Source organism: Astyanax mexicanus, chromosome 8 (genome assembly GCF_023375975.1).
Source record: "Astyanax mexicanus isolate ESR-SI-001 chromosome 8, AstMex3_surface, whole genome shotgun sequence".
In the NCBI taxonomy this organism is placed as follows: Eukaryota; Metazoa; Chordata; class Actinopteri; order Characiformes; family Acestrorhamphidae; genus Astyanax; species Astyanax mexicanus.
Genome location: NC_064415.1, coordinates 23,548,648 through 23,561,623, shown reverse-complemented (window position 1 = coordinate 23,561,623; position 12,976 = coordinate 23,548,648). Strand labels below are relative to the sequence as shown.

The 12,976-nt window shown below is 35.9% G+C and overlaps 1 protein-coding gene across 1 annotated transcript; it reads left to right on the top strand.

The window, feature by feature from the left end:
- Positions 1-7,070: 7,070 nt before the first annotated feature.
- oxa1l (OXA1L mitochondrial inner membrane protein) lies at positions 7,071-12,899 on the top strand. Its single transcript, XM_049482741.1, has 10 exons — positions 7,071-7,219; positions 9,252-9,386; positions 9,563-9,938; positions 10,445-10,588; positions 10,700-10,785; positions 10,896-11,060; positions 11,252-11,356; positions 11,465-11,627; positions 12,410-12,490; positions 12,580-12,899. Exons 1-10 carry the CDS (start codon positions 7,109-7,111, stop codon positions 12,738-12,740), a joined length of 1,527 nt encoding a protein of 508 aa, XP_049338698.1. The 5' UTR covers positions 7,071-7,108; the 3' UTR covers positions 12,741-12,899.
- Positions 12,900-12,976: the final 77 nt, after the last annotated feature.

The following is a 12,976-nucleotide window of genomic DNA, read 5'->3' as shown; positions in this document are numbered from 1 at the left end:
CTAAATAGCCTACCAAGGTGCTTAGCTATGTATTGTTAGCTAAGCTAACTACAATAGTTAACCAACTACAGTAGATTTAGATATTTAAAATAGAATAACAGCTAATAGCTAATAATAATTAGTTGTTACTTTCTGACAGGTAATGTACTCACTCTCAAGGTAACCTAAATCTAATTAAATATTCACTACTGTCATCAAATATTAACAAGTAATGTTAGAACAATTAAACAGTACTAATTTAGCTGTGTGACGGGTTCTGTAAAATGGTAAAGCACGTTGGTAGTGTCTAATCCATGTGTGTAAAACTAATGAAGATATACAAGTACCCGTCAGTACCCGCCGTGCGTAAAAACGCATTCCGTGCGTCAAAACGTTGGCCATGTGTAAAAACGCGCGTCGTGCGTAAAAAGGCATTCCGTGAGTCAAAACGTTGGACGTGCGTGAAAACGCATTCAGTGGGTACACCCCCATTAAGTGGGTAAAAACTTTCGCCGTGCGTTACAGCCGCCGTTCATACATGAAAGCGATCAAAAAGCACACGCTGTGTTTAGACTCCTAAAGAGAGCTAAGACTAAAATCCCCAAAATTATATTGCAAAACAAATATGTGACTACTTCTCAGGTGCGGTTTATTTAATTATATTACATTTATAAGGTATAAGTAATTATTTTTACACTGAGTAAACATTTGGTTCACTGATTTGTAGTCCGGATTACACTGAATCACTGTTTTAAATACTTATAAAGGTTAAATACTTATGAAGGTTTACACAAAGAGTCTTATGAAGGTTTACACTCAGAAAATAGAACAGAAAATATTTTCTTTAAAAAAAGAGCTCAATCTTGTCTACTTAAACACTAAAATATATAAATTACTGGCGATAAAAGACTGGGAAAGCTAAACACCCGGATTGTGAGACGCTACCAGCTTCAGGTGCTTAGAACTTTCACTACTTATAATGTCTCCTGAAATAATGTCTGGCTACTTGTCCAGGTTATTCTTTATTTTAGAATGCAGACTAGAGTGTTTTGCTAAAAATAGTACAGAGAAAAAATAGTTGTATATTTCTGTTTTTCAACAGACAGTTTTAGACAGTAACGGCGCTAGAATCACCGCTACTGTGAGCTGATTTGTTGTTAAGCTGATGCTGCCGTTAAAGACAGAGGAGTTTTAAAATGTTTATATCAGAAGTTCAAACTCTGTAAAAATGATGTCAGTGATTTTAAACATTTGACATTTCTCTGTTTTTAGAGAACAAGCATATGTTCCAGTATAACAAATACCAAACATTCGCAAAATTCATTTGCATTTGTTTTATTATTGAATTTGGCCTTTTTTTTATTTAATTTATTTCGTCCTTTTATTTATTTTTTTTTAATTTTTTTTTTACTTTATTGAAGTTCCAACATTTACCTTGTTGGTATTATTTTAGTCCTCCATTTCTTTAATTGTGTTTATATTTTATTATTCTAACTATGTATCTTTAATTGCTTTACATTTTAGCCTGTCTGCATATCCTTTTATATTGAATTATTATATTTCTTCTTAATTAAATCTTATATTGTTTGCTTGTTTTTATAATTTAAACTTATTTTTTCAGTCCGTTTAATTTTGTAAATGCTTGGCTCCATTGAAAATGAGGGTTACCTTTAATGTATTACTCTAATTTAGTTCAGTTGCTCCTAATGAACCCGACGAGGCTGAAGTTGGTTTGATATTCGCAGCTCCAGATTCGTTTGGCTCGATATTCGCAGCCTCGTATTCCCCGGCTGAAGTTGGTTTGATATTCGCAGCTGCCGCTTCACTGAACCACCGTGAACTAAAGGGAGCGTTCACAAACACCCGCTGTTTATATTAAACACCTCACAGATCAACACTGAAGGAGATAGAATGAAGAAAAGCAGTACATCTGTTTATTAACAATGTAAATATACAATATCGTATTAAATGTAATTTTGTATATTGTAAAATATTTATTTTAATTACTGAATTTATAATTATATATTACAATAAATAATTAAATATATATTTAATAAAATTATATTTTAAAAGCCATTGCGCTCAAAAAATATGAGGCAGATGTTCAAGTGTGATTTTGAAGAACTTTTTCATGTTTGGCCAGAACAAATACACATGATCTGAAGAGTACTAGTCTTCTTCTTTAAGGAAAACCTGGAAATAGCCTGGCCCGAGCTGATTTTATACTTTAAAATGAACTGGCAACATAGCATACCGATCCATAATGCACAAAAAAATTGAATATAAAGCTGATGTTCTAGTGTGATTTTGAAGGACTTTTTAATCTTGGGCCAGAACAAATACACATGATCTGAAGAGAACTAGTCTGCTACTTTAAGGAAAACCTGGAATTGGCCTGGCCCAAGCTGATTTTATACTTTAAAATTAACTGGCAACATGGCATACCGATCCATAAGGCACAAAAAAGTTTAATTTAAAGCTGATGTTCTAGTGTGATTTTGAAGGACTTTTTCATCTTGGGCCAGAACAAATACACATGATCTGAAGAGAACTAGTCTTCTTCTTTAAGAAAAACCTGGAATTAGCCTGGCCCGAGCTGATTTTATACTTTAAAATGAACTGGCAACATGGAATAACGATCCATAATGCACAAAAAAATTGAATATAAAGCTGATGTTGTAGTGTGATTTTGAAGGACTTTTTAATCTTGGGCCAGAACAAATACACATGATCTGAAGAGAACTAGTCTTCTTCTTTAAGGAAAACCTGGAATTAGCCTGGCCCGAGCTGATTTTATACTTTAAAATGAACTGGCAACATGGAATATCGATCCATAATGCACAAAAAAATTGAATATAAAGCTGATGTTCTAGTGTGATTTTGAAGGACTTTTTAATCTTGGGCCAGAACAAATACACATGATCTGAAGAGTACTAGTCTTCTACCTTAAGGAAAACCTGGAATTAGCCTGGCCCAAGCTGATTTTATACTTTAAAATGAACTGGCAACATGGCATACCGATCCATAAGGCACAAAAAAGTTTAATTTAAAGCTGATGTTCTAGTGTGATTTTGAAGGACTTTTTAATCTTGGGCCAGACCAAATACACATGATCTGAAGAGTACTAGTCTTCTTCTTTAAGGAAAACCTGGAATTAGCCTGGCCCGAGCTGATTTTATACTTTAAAATGAACTGGCAACATGGCCTACCGATCCATAAGGCACAAAAAAACTGAATATAAAGCTGATGTTCTAGTGTGATTTTGAAGGACTTTTTAATCTTGGGCCAGAACAAATACACATGATCTGAAGAGTACTAGTCTTCTACTTTAAGGAAAACCTGGAATTAGCCTGGCCCAAGCTGATTTTATACTTTAAAATTAACTGGCAACATGGTATAATGAGCCATAATAAACAATGTTTTATGTAAAGTTGATGTTCCAGTGTGATTTTGAAGGACTTTTTAATCTTGGGCCAGAACAAATACACATGATCTGAAGAGAACTAGTCTTCTTCTTTAAGGAAAACCTGGAATTAGCCTGGCCCGAGCTGATTTTATACTTTAAAATGAACTGGCAACATGGAATATCGATCCATAATGCACAAAAAAATTGAATATAAAGCTGATGTTCTAGTGTGATTTTGAAGGACTTTTTAATCTTGGGCCAGACCAAATAAACATGATCTGAAGAGTACTAGTCTTCTACTTTAAGGAAAACCTGGAATTAGCCTGGCCGAAGCTGATTTTATACTTTAAAATTAAGTGGCAACACACTCTAAAAAACAGAGGTACGATATGAGTACTTTTTTGTACTCGAAGGTACACTCTTTATAATTGTACCCTCAAAGGTACAATATTGGTCTTTACGGGGTCAGATTTGTTCCCTCTGAAGTACAAAGTCATTTCTAACAGCAATAAGTACAAATTTGTACCATTTAACCAGCCAAAGGGTACATTCAGTATTCTGTATCACTGTACTAATGAACAATATATATTTAAATAGCACATTTTTTTTTTGAAAGCCAGACAATTTTGGATCATCAAGTTTTTGAGCCATATTTAGTTGATGATAACGTTTATAATCTTTATGATCTTTACTGCCACAAAAACCATGGGTACAAAAAAGGACTTTCACTGAAAGGTACTTTTTTGTGCCTCAATATAAGGTACAGCCCCAGCGACAAGCTTTGTACTCTTTTAAGTACAAATCTGTACTTATATTTCTTAGAGTGCATGGCCTACCGATCAATAATGCACAAAAAAATTGAATATAAAGCTGATGTTGTAGTGTGATTTTGAAGGACTTTTTAATCTTGGGCCAGAACAAATACACATGATCTGAAGAGAACTAGTCTTCTTCTTTAAGGAAAACCTGGAATTAGCCTGGCCCGAGCTGATTTTATACTTTAAAATGAACTGGCAACATGGAATATCGATCCATAATGCACAAAAAAATTGAATATAAAGCTGATGTTCTAGTGTGATTTTGAAGGACTTTTTAATCTTGGGCCAGAACAAATACACATGATCTGAAGAGTACTAGTCTTCTACCTTAAGGAAAACCTGGAGTTAGCCTGGCCCGAGCTGATTTTATACTTTAAAATGAACTGGCAACATGGAATACGGATCCATAATGCACAATTGTTTTTATGTAAAGCTGATGTTCTAGTGTGATTTTGAAGGACTTTTTCATCTTGGGCCAGAACAAATACACATGATCTGAAGAGAACTAGTCTTCTACTTTAAGGAAAACTTGGAATTAGCCTGGCCCGAGCTGATTTTATACTTTAAAATGAATTGGCAACATGACATGAAAGCCATTTTGCACAGAAATAATGAATATAAAGCATTGATTTTGAGAATACCAGAACACTTCATCTCATGTGTATTTGGTCTGAAAAAAAAGTCCAAAATCATACTGGAATATCAGCTTTAAATAATATTTTTTTTGTGCTGCCATGTTGCCAATTAATTGTGCAGTCTAAAATCAGCTCGGGCCAGGCTAATTCCAGGTTTTCCTTAAAGTAGAAGACTAGTACTCTTCAGATCATGTGTATTTGTTCTGGCCCAAGATGAAAAAGTCCTTCAAAATCACACTGGAACATCAGCTTTACATAAAAAATTGTGCTTTATGGATCGGTATTCCATGTTGCCAGTTCATTTTAAAGTATAAAATCAGCTCGGGCCAGGCTAATTCCAGGTTTTCCTTAAAGTAGAAGACTAGTTCTCTTCAGATCATGTGTATTTGTTCTGGCCCAAGATTAAAAAAATCTTCAAAATTGTACTGGAACAGTGGCTTTTTTGTGCAAAATGGCTCGTTATACCATGTTGCCAATTCATTTTAAAGTATAAAATCAGCTTGGGCCAGGCTAATTCCAGGTTTTCCTTAAAGTAGAAGACTAGTTGTCTTCAGATCATGTGTATTTGTTCTGGCCCAAGATTAAAAAGTCCTTCAAAATCACACTAGAACATCAGCTTTAAATTAAACTTTTTTGTGCCTTATGGATCGGTATGCCATGTTGCCAGTTCATTTTAAAGTATAAAATCAGCTTGGGTCAGGCTATTTCCAGGTTTTCCTTAAAGTAGAAGACTAGTTCTCTTCAGATCATGTGTATTTGTTCTGGCCCAAGATTAAAAAAATCTTCAAAATTGTACTGGAACAGTGGCTTTTTTGTGCAAAATGGCTCGTTATACCATGTTGCCAGTTCATTTTAAAGTATAAAATCAGCTTGGGCCAGGCTAATTCCAGGTTTTCCTTAAAGTAGAAGACTAGTTGTCTTCAGATCATGTGTATTTGTTCTGGCCCAAGATTAAAAAGTCCTTCAAAATCACACTAGAACATCAGCCTTAAATTAAACTTTTTTGTGCCTTATGGATCGGTATGCTATGTTGCCAGTTCATTTTAAAGTATAAAATCAGCTTGGGCCAAGCTATTTCCAGGTTTTCCTTAAAGTAGAAGACTAGTACTCTTCAGATCATGTGTATTTGTTCTGGCCCAAGATGAAAAAGTCCTTCAAAATCACACTGGAACATCAGCTTTACATAAAAAAATTGTGCTTTATGCATCGGTATTCCAGGTTGCCAGTTCATTTTAAAGTATAAAATCTGCTTGGGCCAGGCTATTTCCAGGTTTTTATTAAAGTAGAAGACTAGTACTCTTCAGATCATGTGTATTTGGTCTGGCCCAAGATGAAAAAGTCCTTCAAAATCACACTAGAACATCAGCTTTACATAAAAAACATTGTGCATTATGGATTGGTATGCTATGTTGCCAGTTCATTTTAAAGTATAAAATCAGCTTGGGCCAGGCTATTTCCAGGTTTTTCTTAAAGTAGAAGACTAGTACTCTTCAGATCATGTGTATTTGGTCTGGCCCAAGATGAAAAAGTCCTTCAAAATCACACTAGAACATCAGCTTTACATAAAAAAAATTGTGCATTATGGATTGGTATGCTATGTTGCCAGTTCATTTTAAAGTATAAAATCAGCTCGGGCCAGGCTAATTCCAGGTTTTCCTTAAAGAAGAAGACTAGTACTCTTCAGATCATGTGTATTTGTTCTGGCCCAACATGAAAAAGTTCTTCAAAATCACACTTGAACATCTGCCTCATATTTTTTGAGCGCAATGGCTTTTAAAATATAATTTTATTAAATATATATTTAATTATTTATTGTAATATATAATTATAAATTCAGTAATTAAAATAAATATTTTACAATATACAAAATTATATTTAATACGATATTGTATATTTACATTGTTAATAAACAGATGTACTGCTTTTCTTCATTCTATCTCCTTCAGTGTTGATCTGTGAGGTGTTTAATATAAACAGCGGGTGTTTGTGAACGCTCCCTTTAGTTCACGGTGGTTCAGTGAAGCGGCAGCTGCGAATATCAAACCAACTTCAGCCGGGGAATACGAGGCTGCGAATATCGAGCCAAACGAATCTGGAGCTGCGAATATCAAACCAACTTCAGCCTCGTATGAACCCGTTCCTTTTTAGATTCACTCGGGAGCGCGCTCTGCTGGTCTGAGGAGTCGCTTGTTTTGCTAGAAGCGAAAGTCATCGGATTCAGATTGTCCCTTCTGCCGCTCCGTCCGTCCGCCCTGCTGTTCTGTTCCAACATGGCTGCGCTCAGGGGCAGAGGGGTGCCTGGCTGTTTAACGACGAGATTATTAAAACAGATCAACACAGCGGGCGTTTCAGCGCTGCCCGCGGCGGCCGCGCGGAGCGGGGTTAGTCTCACGTGTGTTGTGTTGTGTGCGGTGGTGCGTGTTTGTGTGTGTTAGATAGTAAAAGCTCGTATGTGTGAAGGTCCTTGCCGGGCGTGCTGCGGTTAGGTCAGAGCTGCAGTTTGAGATCAGCGGATACAGAATAATCTAATGACTCCTCAATAAGATCACTTTACTGAGCTGCTACTCATAAATAACATTTACAACATTCATCAGTATGTTAATGCTGCTGCTCTGAAGTACTGTCTGGATGTACAGGTCCGCAGTCCACCTGGAATTTACTGTGTGACATTTTTCATTTGGCCTGTACTGGTTTTGATCTTGTTGGAGAGATGCTTAAACCGAGCCACTCGAATCGAGTCGTTCCTTAAAAGTGAATCTTTTGCTTCGATCTAATTTAAAGCTTCTTAATCCGGTTATTTTGGTTGTTTGTTTGTATGTTCTCAAACAGGTACATTTCAGACGGTACCCAGCTGGCACACAACCGACCTTCAACGTTGAAATGTGGTTAAAATATGACTAAAGTAATGTCTGTTGTTGGTTCAACATAATGTCCTCAACCTTCTGTCTTTCGAATTAGCATTTTACATTTCATCACCTTATAATTTCTAAAGACGATTGGATGGAGGAATGAAACAGTGTTTTACTTCTATTTGCAGTAACTGCTTATTAGTTTAACACCATGTTCATGTTCTATTTGTTTTACTGTTTTAATGTTTTTGAGAATCAGATGGTTAAATCAACATTGGATGTGGTGAAAAGTGAATCAACATTGTTTCAACGCCCGTACATTCAACCTTTAATAAACCATAGCTCGGGATGTTCAAAATTGTGTAAGATAATTTATTCTCTCTCTCTAAATATACGACTCTGAGAAGTAGGAACTGCACAACTACAAACAAAAAGCATAGAAATAACAATACATCTAAAATCATTGTTGTAAAGCTAAAAATAAAGAATGTTACCCAAAAACACAACAGTAAAGCAAATAGAACATGAACACACCTGCAGGTATGATGAAGAATTGGTGCTTTTAGTTAACTTAAAAAGCAGTAAGTGCTAATGGAAGTAAAATCACTTTTTTATCCCTCCATCCTACCGTTTTTATTTTATGCTAATGAAATGTAAAATGCTAATTATAAAAGGCAGAAGGTTGAGGACATTGTGTTGATTCAAAGTAAAAATTTCAACATTTGCACAACCATTTAACATTAAATAACAACCTACATTAGTTCAACCATATTTCAACAACACTTCAACGTTTAAGGTCTGTTGCGTGCCAGCTGGGTTGTTAGTAAGGTTCATGGAAAAAATGCTTCCTGGATTCTCTAATTTGCTCAGACCAGCAGCAAACAATATGATTGGATTAAGGTGCGATTAAAAAAAGATTTGATTAATTTTGATGCATCTTTTTCTTCTATACAGGATTTATTTTTCATCATTACCTGAGTGGCTTACCTCATATTTTGTTAATTTTGTTAATTTCTCTTAAAATAATAATAATAATACCACAAGAACGACAATAATAAGCATTGCTTGTTTGATATTTGTTGAAACAACATTTAGAAAATTTACAATGAAGAAGAAAGTGAAATAGCAGCTAATAGTGTTGTTAAAAGCAGATAATATATAAAGTGTTTTAGCTGCTATGTAGGTAAAATGAGATGTTAGGCAGAGACTAAAGAGTAGAGATTAACATGTTTAAGTGAGAGTAAAGAGCCGAGGTGTCAGCAGAGCTTCTGGCCGAGTAACTTTTTATGTTATTGTCACATCGTTTTAACAAAGGGGTACAGGTGCGTGAAATGATTTGTCAGGGCCCTCATAGCAGCAAAAACACATTAAATACAAATATACAATTCACACAAATATAGAATTCACAATGTCTTTATAATGGTTTACAACCACTACTTAAAAAAAAAAAGGTTTAAAAGTTTACTTTGTCAGCTTAGCGAGAAACATGCATAGAAGAATGTTCCTTGACTGCATGAACAGAATTAATTCTTTCTTTGCTTTCATTCTACTATCCCTTGGGCAGTATTTTGAACAGAAATCACATCTTCACACGGTCAGAAGAAGCAGTGGTCCTTTCATCCAGGCCCTAATAGGCTGCCATAACCATGGACGGATACTGCTGGTCAGTGCTGTGGCAGTGCGCCATAACAGCTCACAGGTGCGTTGTCTAGTATCTCTGACCTCACTGAAATATGAAGTGATTTTGTCTTGTTTTCACATAAACTTTGACATCAAAAGTTCTAAATGAAACAAAACAAGCCTTTAATGAGTATTGCTGTTGTGCTCAGTGTGTTCTGAAACACTGATTGTTTTTATTTGTGTACTTACTTTCAGATGGCAGGTGAAACAGTGCTTGTTGTTAACCCACCAACAGACACACCAACACCTCTTTCAGCATCCACACCCGTCGCTGACCCCACACCCGTCGCTGACCCCACACCCATTGCTGACCCCACACCTGTCACTTACTCCACACCTGTCGCTGACCCCACACCCGTTGCTGACCCCGCACCGGTACTCACACAGTCAGTAACAGAACAAATTGTGGAGGCCCCTGTCACGGCAATGGATGTCCTGCAGGAGGCAGGAGCAGAACTCAGCCTAACTGATTTGGGTCTCGGAAACTACACACCAGTGGGCCTGATTCAGAACTTATTGGAATTCATGCATGTCAACATTGGGCTTCCATGGTGGTGTGCCATCGTTGCAGGTATGTTGGAGAGTAGGGATGTGTTTTAGTTTATTAATATACTAGAGGTGCTAAAACCCTGTTATTTTTCTTTTTAGTGATTAGATTTTTGTTGTTCTTCCAATTATTGGATCAGTTGATAAAAGTAGAAATTTCATCAAGTCTTGAACTTCATGTACATAAAAAAATAAATAGATTTTGTTTTGTCAAAGGTTTTCCATATACATGTGTGAAGGACCCTGTTGAATGTAATGCATTTCGTGTTATGTATAGAGAACACAAAAAACAGCCCACCATTAATAAATTAGGTCTCATTGAGCTGATACATTTTTTGCAGTCGGATGTTCGACATTTACCAATGTAATATCCTTGTAATTATGAAATTCCCAAACAATGGACTTCAAATTCCAGTTGTAAAATGATAATTCATTTACTAGTTTTCTGTTTGCAAGTAATTGCTTAAGTGAATAACTAATTATTTTTTTTTTTGCTTATTTCTGTGAATATTTGTCCTGTGTTGTACTCAGGTACCATCATAGCTCGCTGTGCTGTGTTCCCGGCTATTGTAAAGGGCCAGCGAGAGGCAGTTAAGTTAAACAACGTCCTTCCAGAGATGACGAAGATAAGCAATCGCATGAACGAGGCAAAGCATAGCGGCAACAAATTTGAGTGTTAGTACTTTATCTTTCTCACTGTTTTTATTGATACTTAAGCAACATCTAAGACTTTATCAATTATCATCATAGATATCCAACAGCATAAATGTGTTTTCCTGCTTTCAGTTTCTAAGGCATACTCTGAATTGATGATGTTCTATAAGAAGCATGATGTGAACCCTGTTCGTGGGTTCCTGGTGCCTTTGGTGCAGGTCCGTATGGAATCCTTCATGATTCTATTTTCATATTACTACATTACTATGCTGTTAATGTTAGTAAACGTCTGCTGTATAATAGTCTTAATGTGCTTTTCTTTTTTTAGGCACCAGTTTTTATCTCCTTCTTCATAGCCTTGCGTCAGATGGCCTATCTGCCTGTGCCCAGTTTGCAGACAGGCGGTTTGGGATGGTTCACAGACTTAACTGCAGCAGACCCATATTTTATTCTTCCATTTGCAGTCACTGGAACAATGTTTGCAATTGTGGAGGTACTACCAGCTTTTGAGATTTTTTTGTATAATTAAGAAGATATGAAGCTGACTATACATTGTGACAGTATTATATACATTTTAAAATAATTAATTTGGGTATAAAGCACATTAGTTAATGTAAAAAAAATATTCTCTACATCTGAAATACAGCATATATCCCTTATATGATTTTATTTTTTAACCTGTAGTTGGGGGCAGAGTCTGGTCTTGATAATCCAAATCTGAGAGCAATGAAGACGGTCTTCAGAATCATGCCACTTGTCATCTTGCCAATGACTATTAACTTTCCTACGGTCAGTGTCTCTCTCACACTTTCTCACTTCTGTTTTGTGCCCCCCCCCCCCCTTTACATTCCACTGACATCTTTAATTGTAACTCTGTCTGTGTTTTTTTTTCTCTAGGCGGTGTTTGTCTACTGGTTGACCTCAAACGTCTTCTCTCTGGGTCAGGTTGCCTTGCTGAGGCATCCTGCAGTGAGGAAGAAGTTGCGCATCCCAGAACGGAAAACTCACCCTCCGTCTGCACTGCCTCCTAATGAGGGCTTTATTAAGAGCATCAAGAAAGGTAGGACTAAAGTACAGCTTGCTGATTAGTGGACTAGTGTTGTTCTTTTGCGTCTTTCTTCTTTTTTTGTGAAATAAACTGTAGTGAATTTGAAATGAATATGGCAATAATGAGTAAATATTCGTTGATACTAATGTACTATATACTGAAGCACATATAAAAGCTTCTATGTCCTTCATTAAAAAAATTGTTTTACTTTTGTTTCACAGGTTTACTTTTTGATGAGCAAGTGTATTTTAGTTTATGAACAAAAATATCCACCATTTTCTGACTTTATTTCTTATACTTAATACTTAAAACCTGTCAGTTGTGTGGTTGTTTTGAATACTATTATCCCAAAAAAAACAATGCAAAACACCCCTTAGATGCAAAAGAGCCCTTTAGATCTGCATCTGGGGAAAAAAAACCTCTCCCCATACTATCAATATTAGTATATAATCTGTACCATTTATATATCATCAGTGTGTACACATTTTGGATGCAGTTGCTGTCTTTGTTTTATGTTTGCTGCTGAAAACATTTTTGAGCTGAAACACTCCTTACAATTTAAATTAATGGACTAGCTTACTATAGAATTTTATATGAAATAAATTATTACATAACGAATTTAAAATAATTTAATATTTGTATGTCTGAACGTGGACTGTATGTACTATTTAGTAAACAGAGCTATTGAAACTTTAATGCTGTTCACATGCTACATTAATCTGTTTAATTTCTTTAAAAATCTTGAGTTTCTTCTGTAATAAGGGCACTTACATTTTATTTTGTATTTCTTATAGGAATTCATAATGCCCAGTTGGCTCAGCAGCTGGAAGAGAGAGAGAAGAGGATTAAGGGACACCTTGACATGGCATCAAAAGGTGAGTATGTGGGTTTTGTGACTGTGTGTTAAGGGAATGTGGTTACTGTTAATAACTTTTCTTAACCCCACTTTCTATAATCCATTTAGGCCCTCTGAGGCAGACCTTTGCCCACAATCCCCTTCAGCAGACATCAGCATCCATGTCTACAGCGAAACTGCCCAGTCCAAAGCAAGGACAACAAACAGGACAACAAGCAAAACAGCAAGAAAGTGGAAAGAAGCGGCCCTGGGAGGAAACGATAGGTTAAAAGCTAAAAGCAGACACTTTGTACTCTAATTTGTATATATTTATGAAGAGATGGAGGAAACGGAAAAAGAGAAGAATAATGAGCGCTGGGAGGGATGCAGTTGTTGTACTTAATACATGTTCATACCAACAATATTAAAAAGGTATCTGATTACCTTTATCTCTGCTTCATGTTTTTCCCATAAACATAAATAAAGAGTTTAGGTAACTGATGAATTTTTAACACACACACACACT

Coding starts and splice junctions, on each gene's coding strand:
- oxa1l (XM_049482741.1), top strand. CDS start 7,109: ATGGCTGCGCTCAGGGGCAGAGGGGTGCCTGGCTGTTTAACGACGAGA. Junction 7,220..9,251: donor CGGCGGCCGCGCGGAGCGGG/GTTAGTCTCACG, acceptor TCCCTTGGGCAG/TATTTTGAACAGAAATCACA. Junction 10,589..10,699: donor TAGCGGCAACAAATTTGAGT/GTTAGTACTTTA, acceptor TCCTGCTTTCAG/TTTCTAAGGCATACTCTGAA.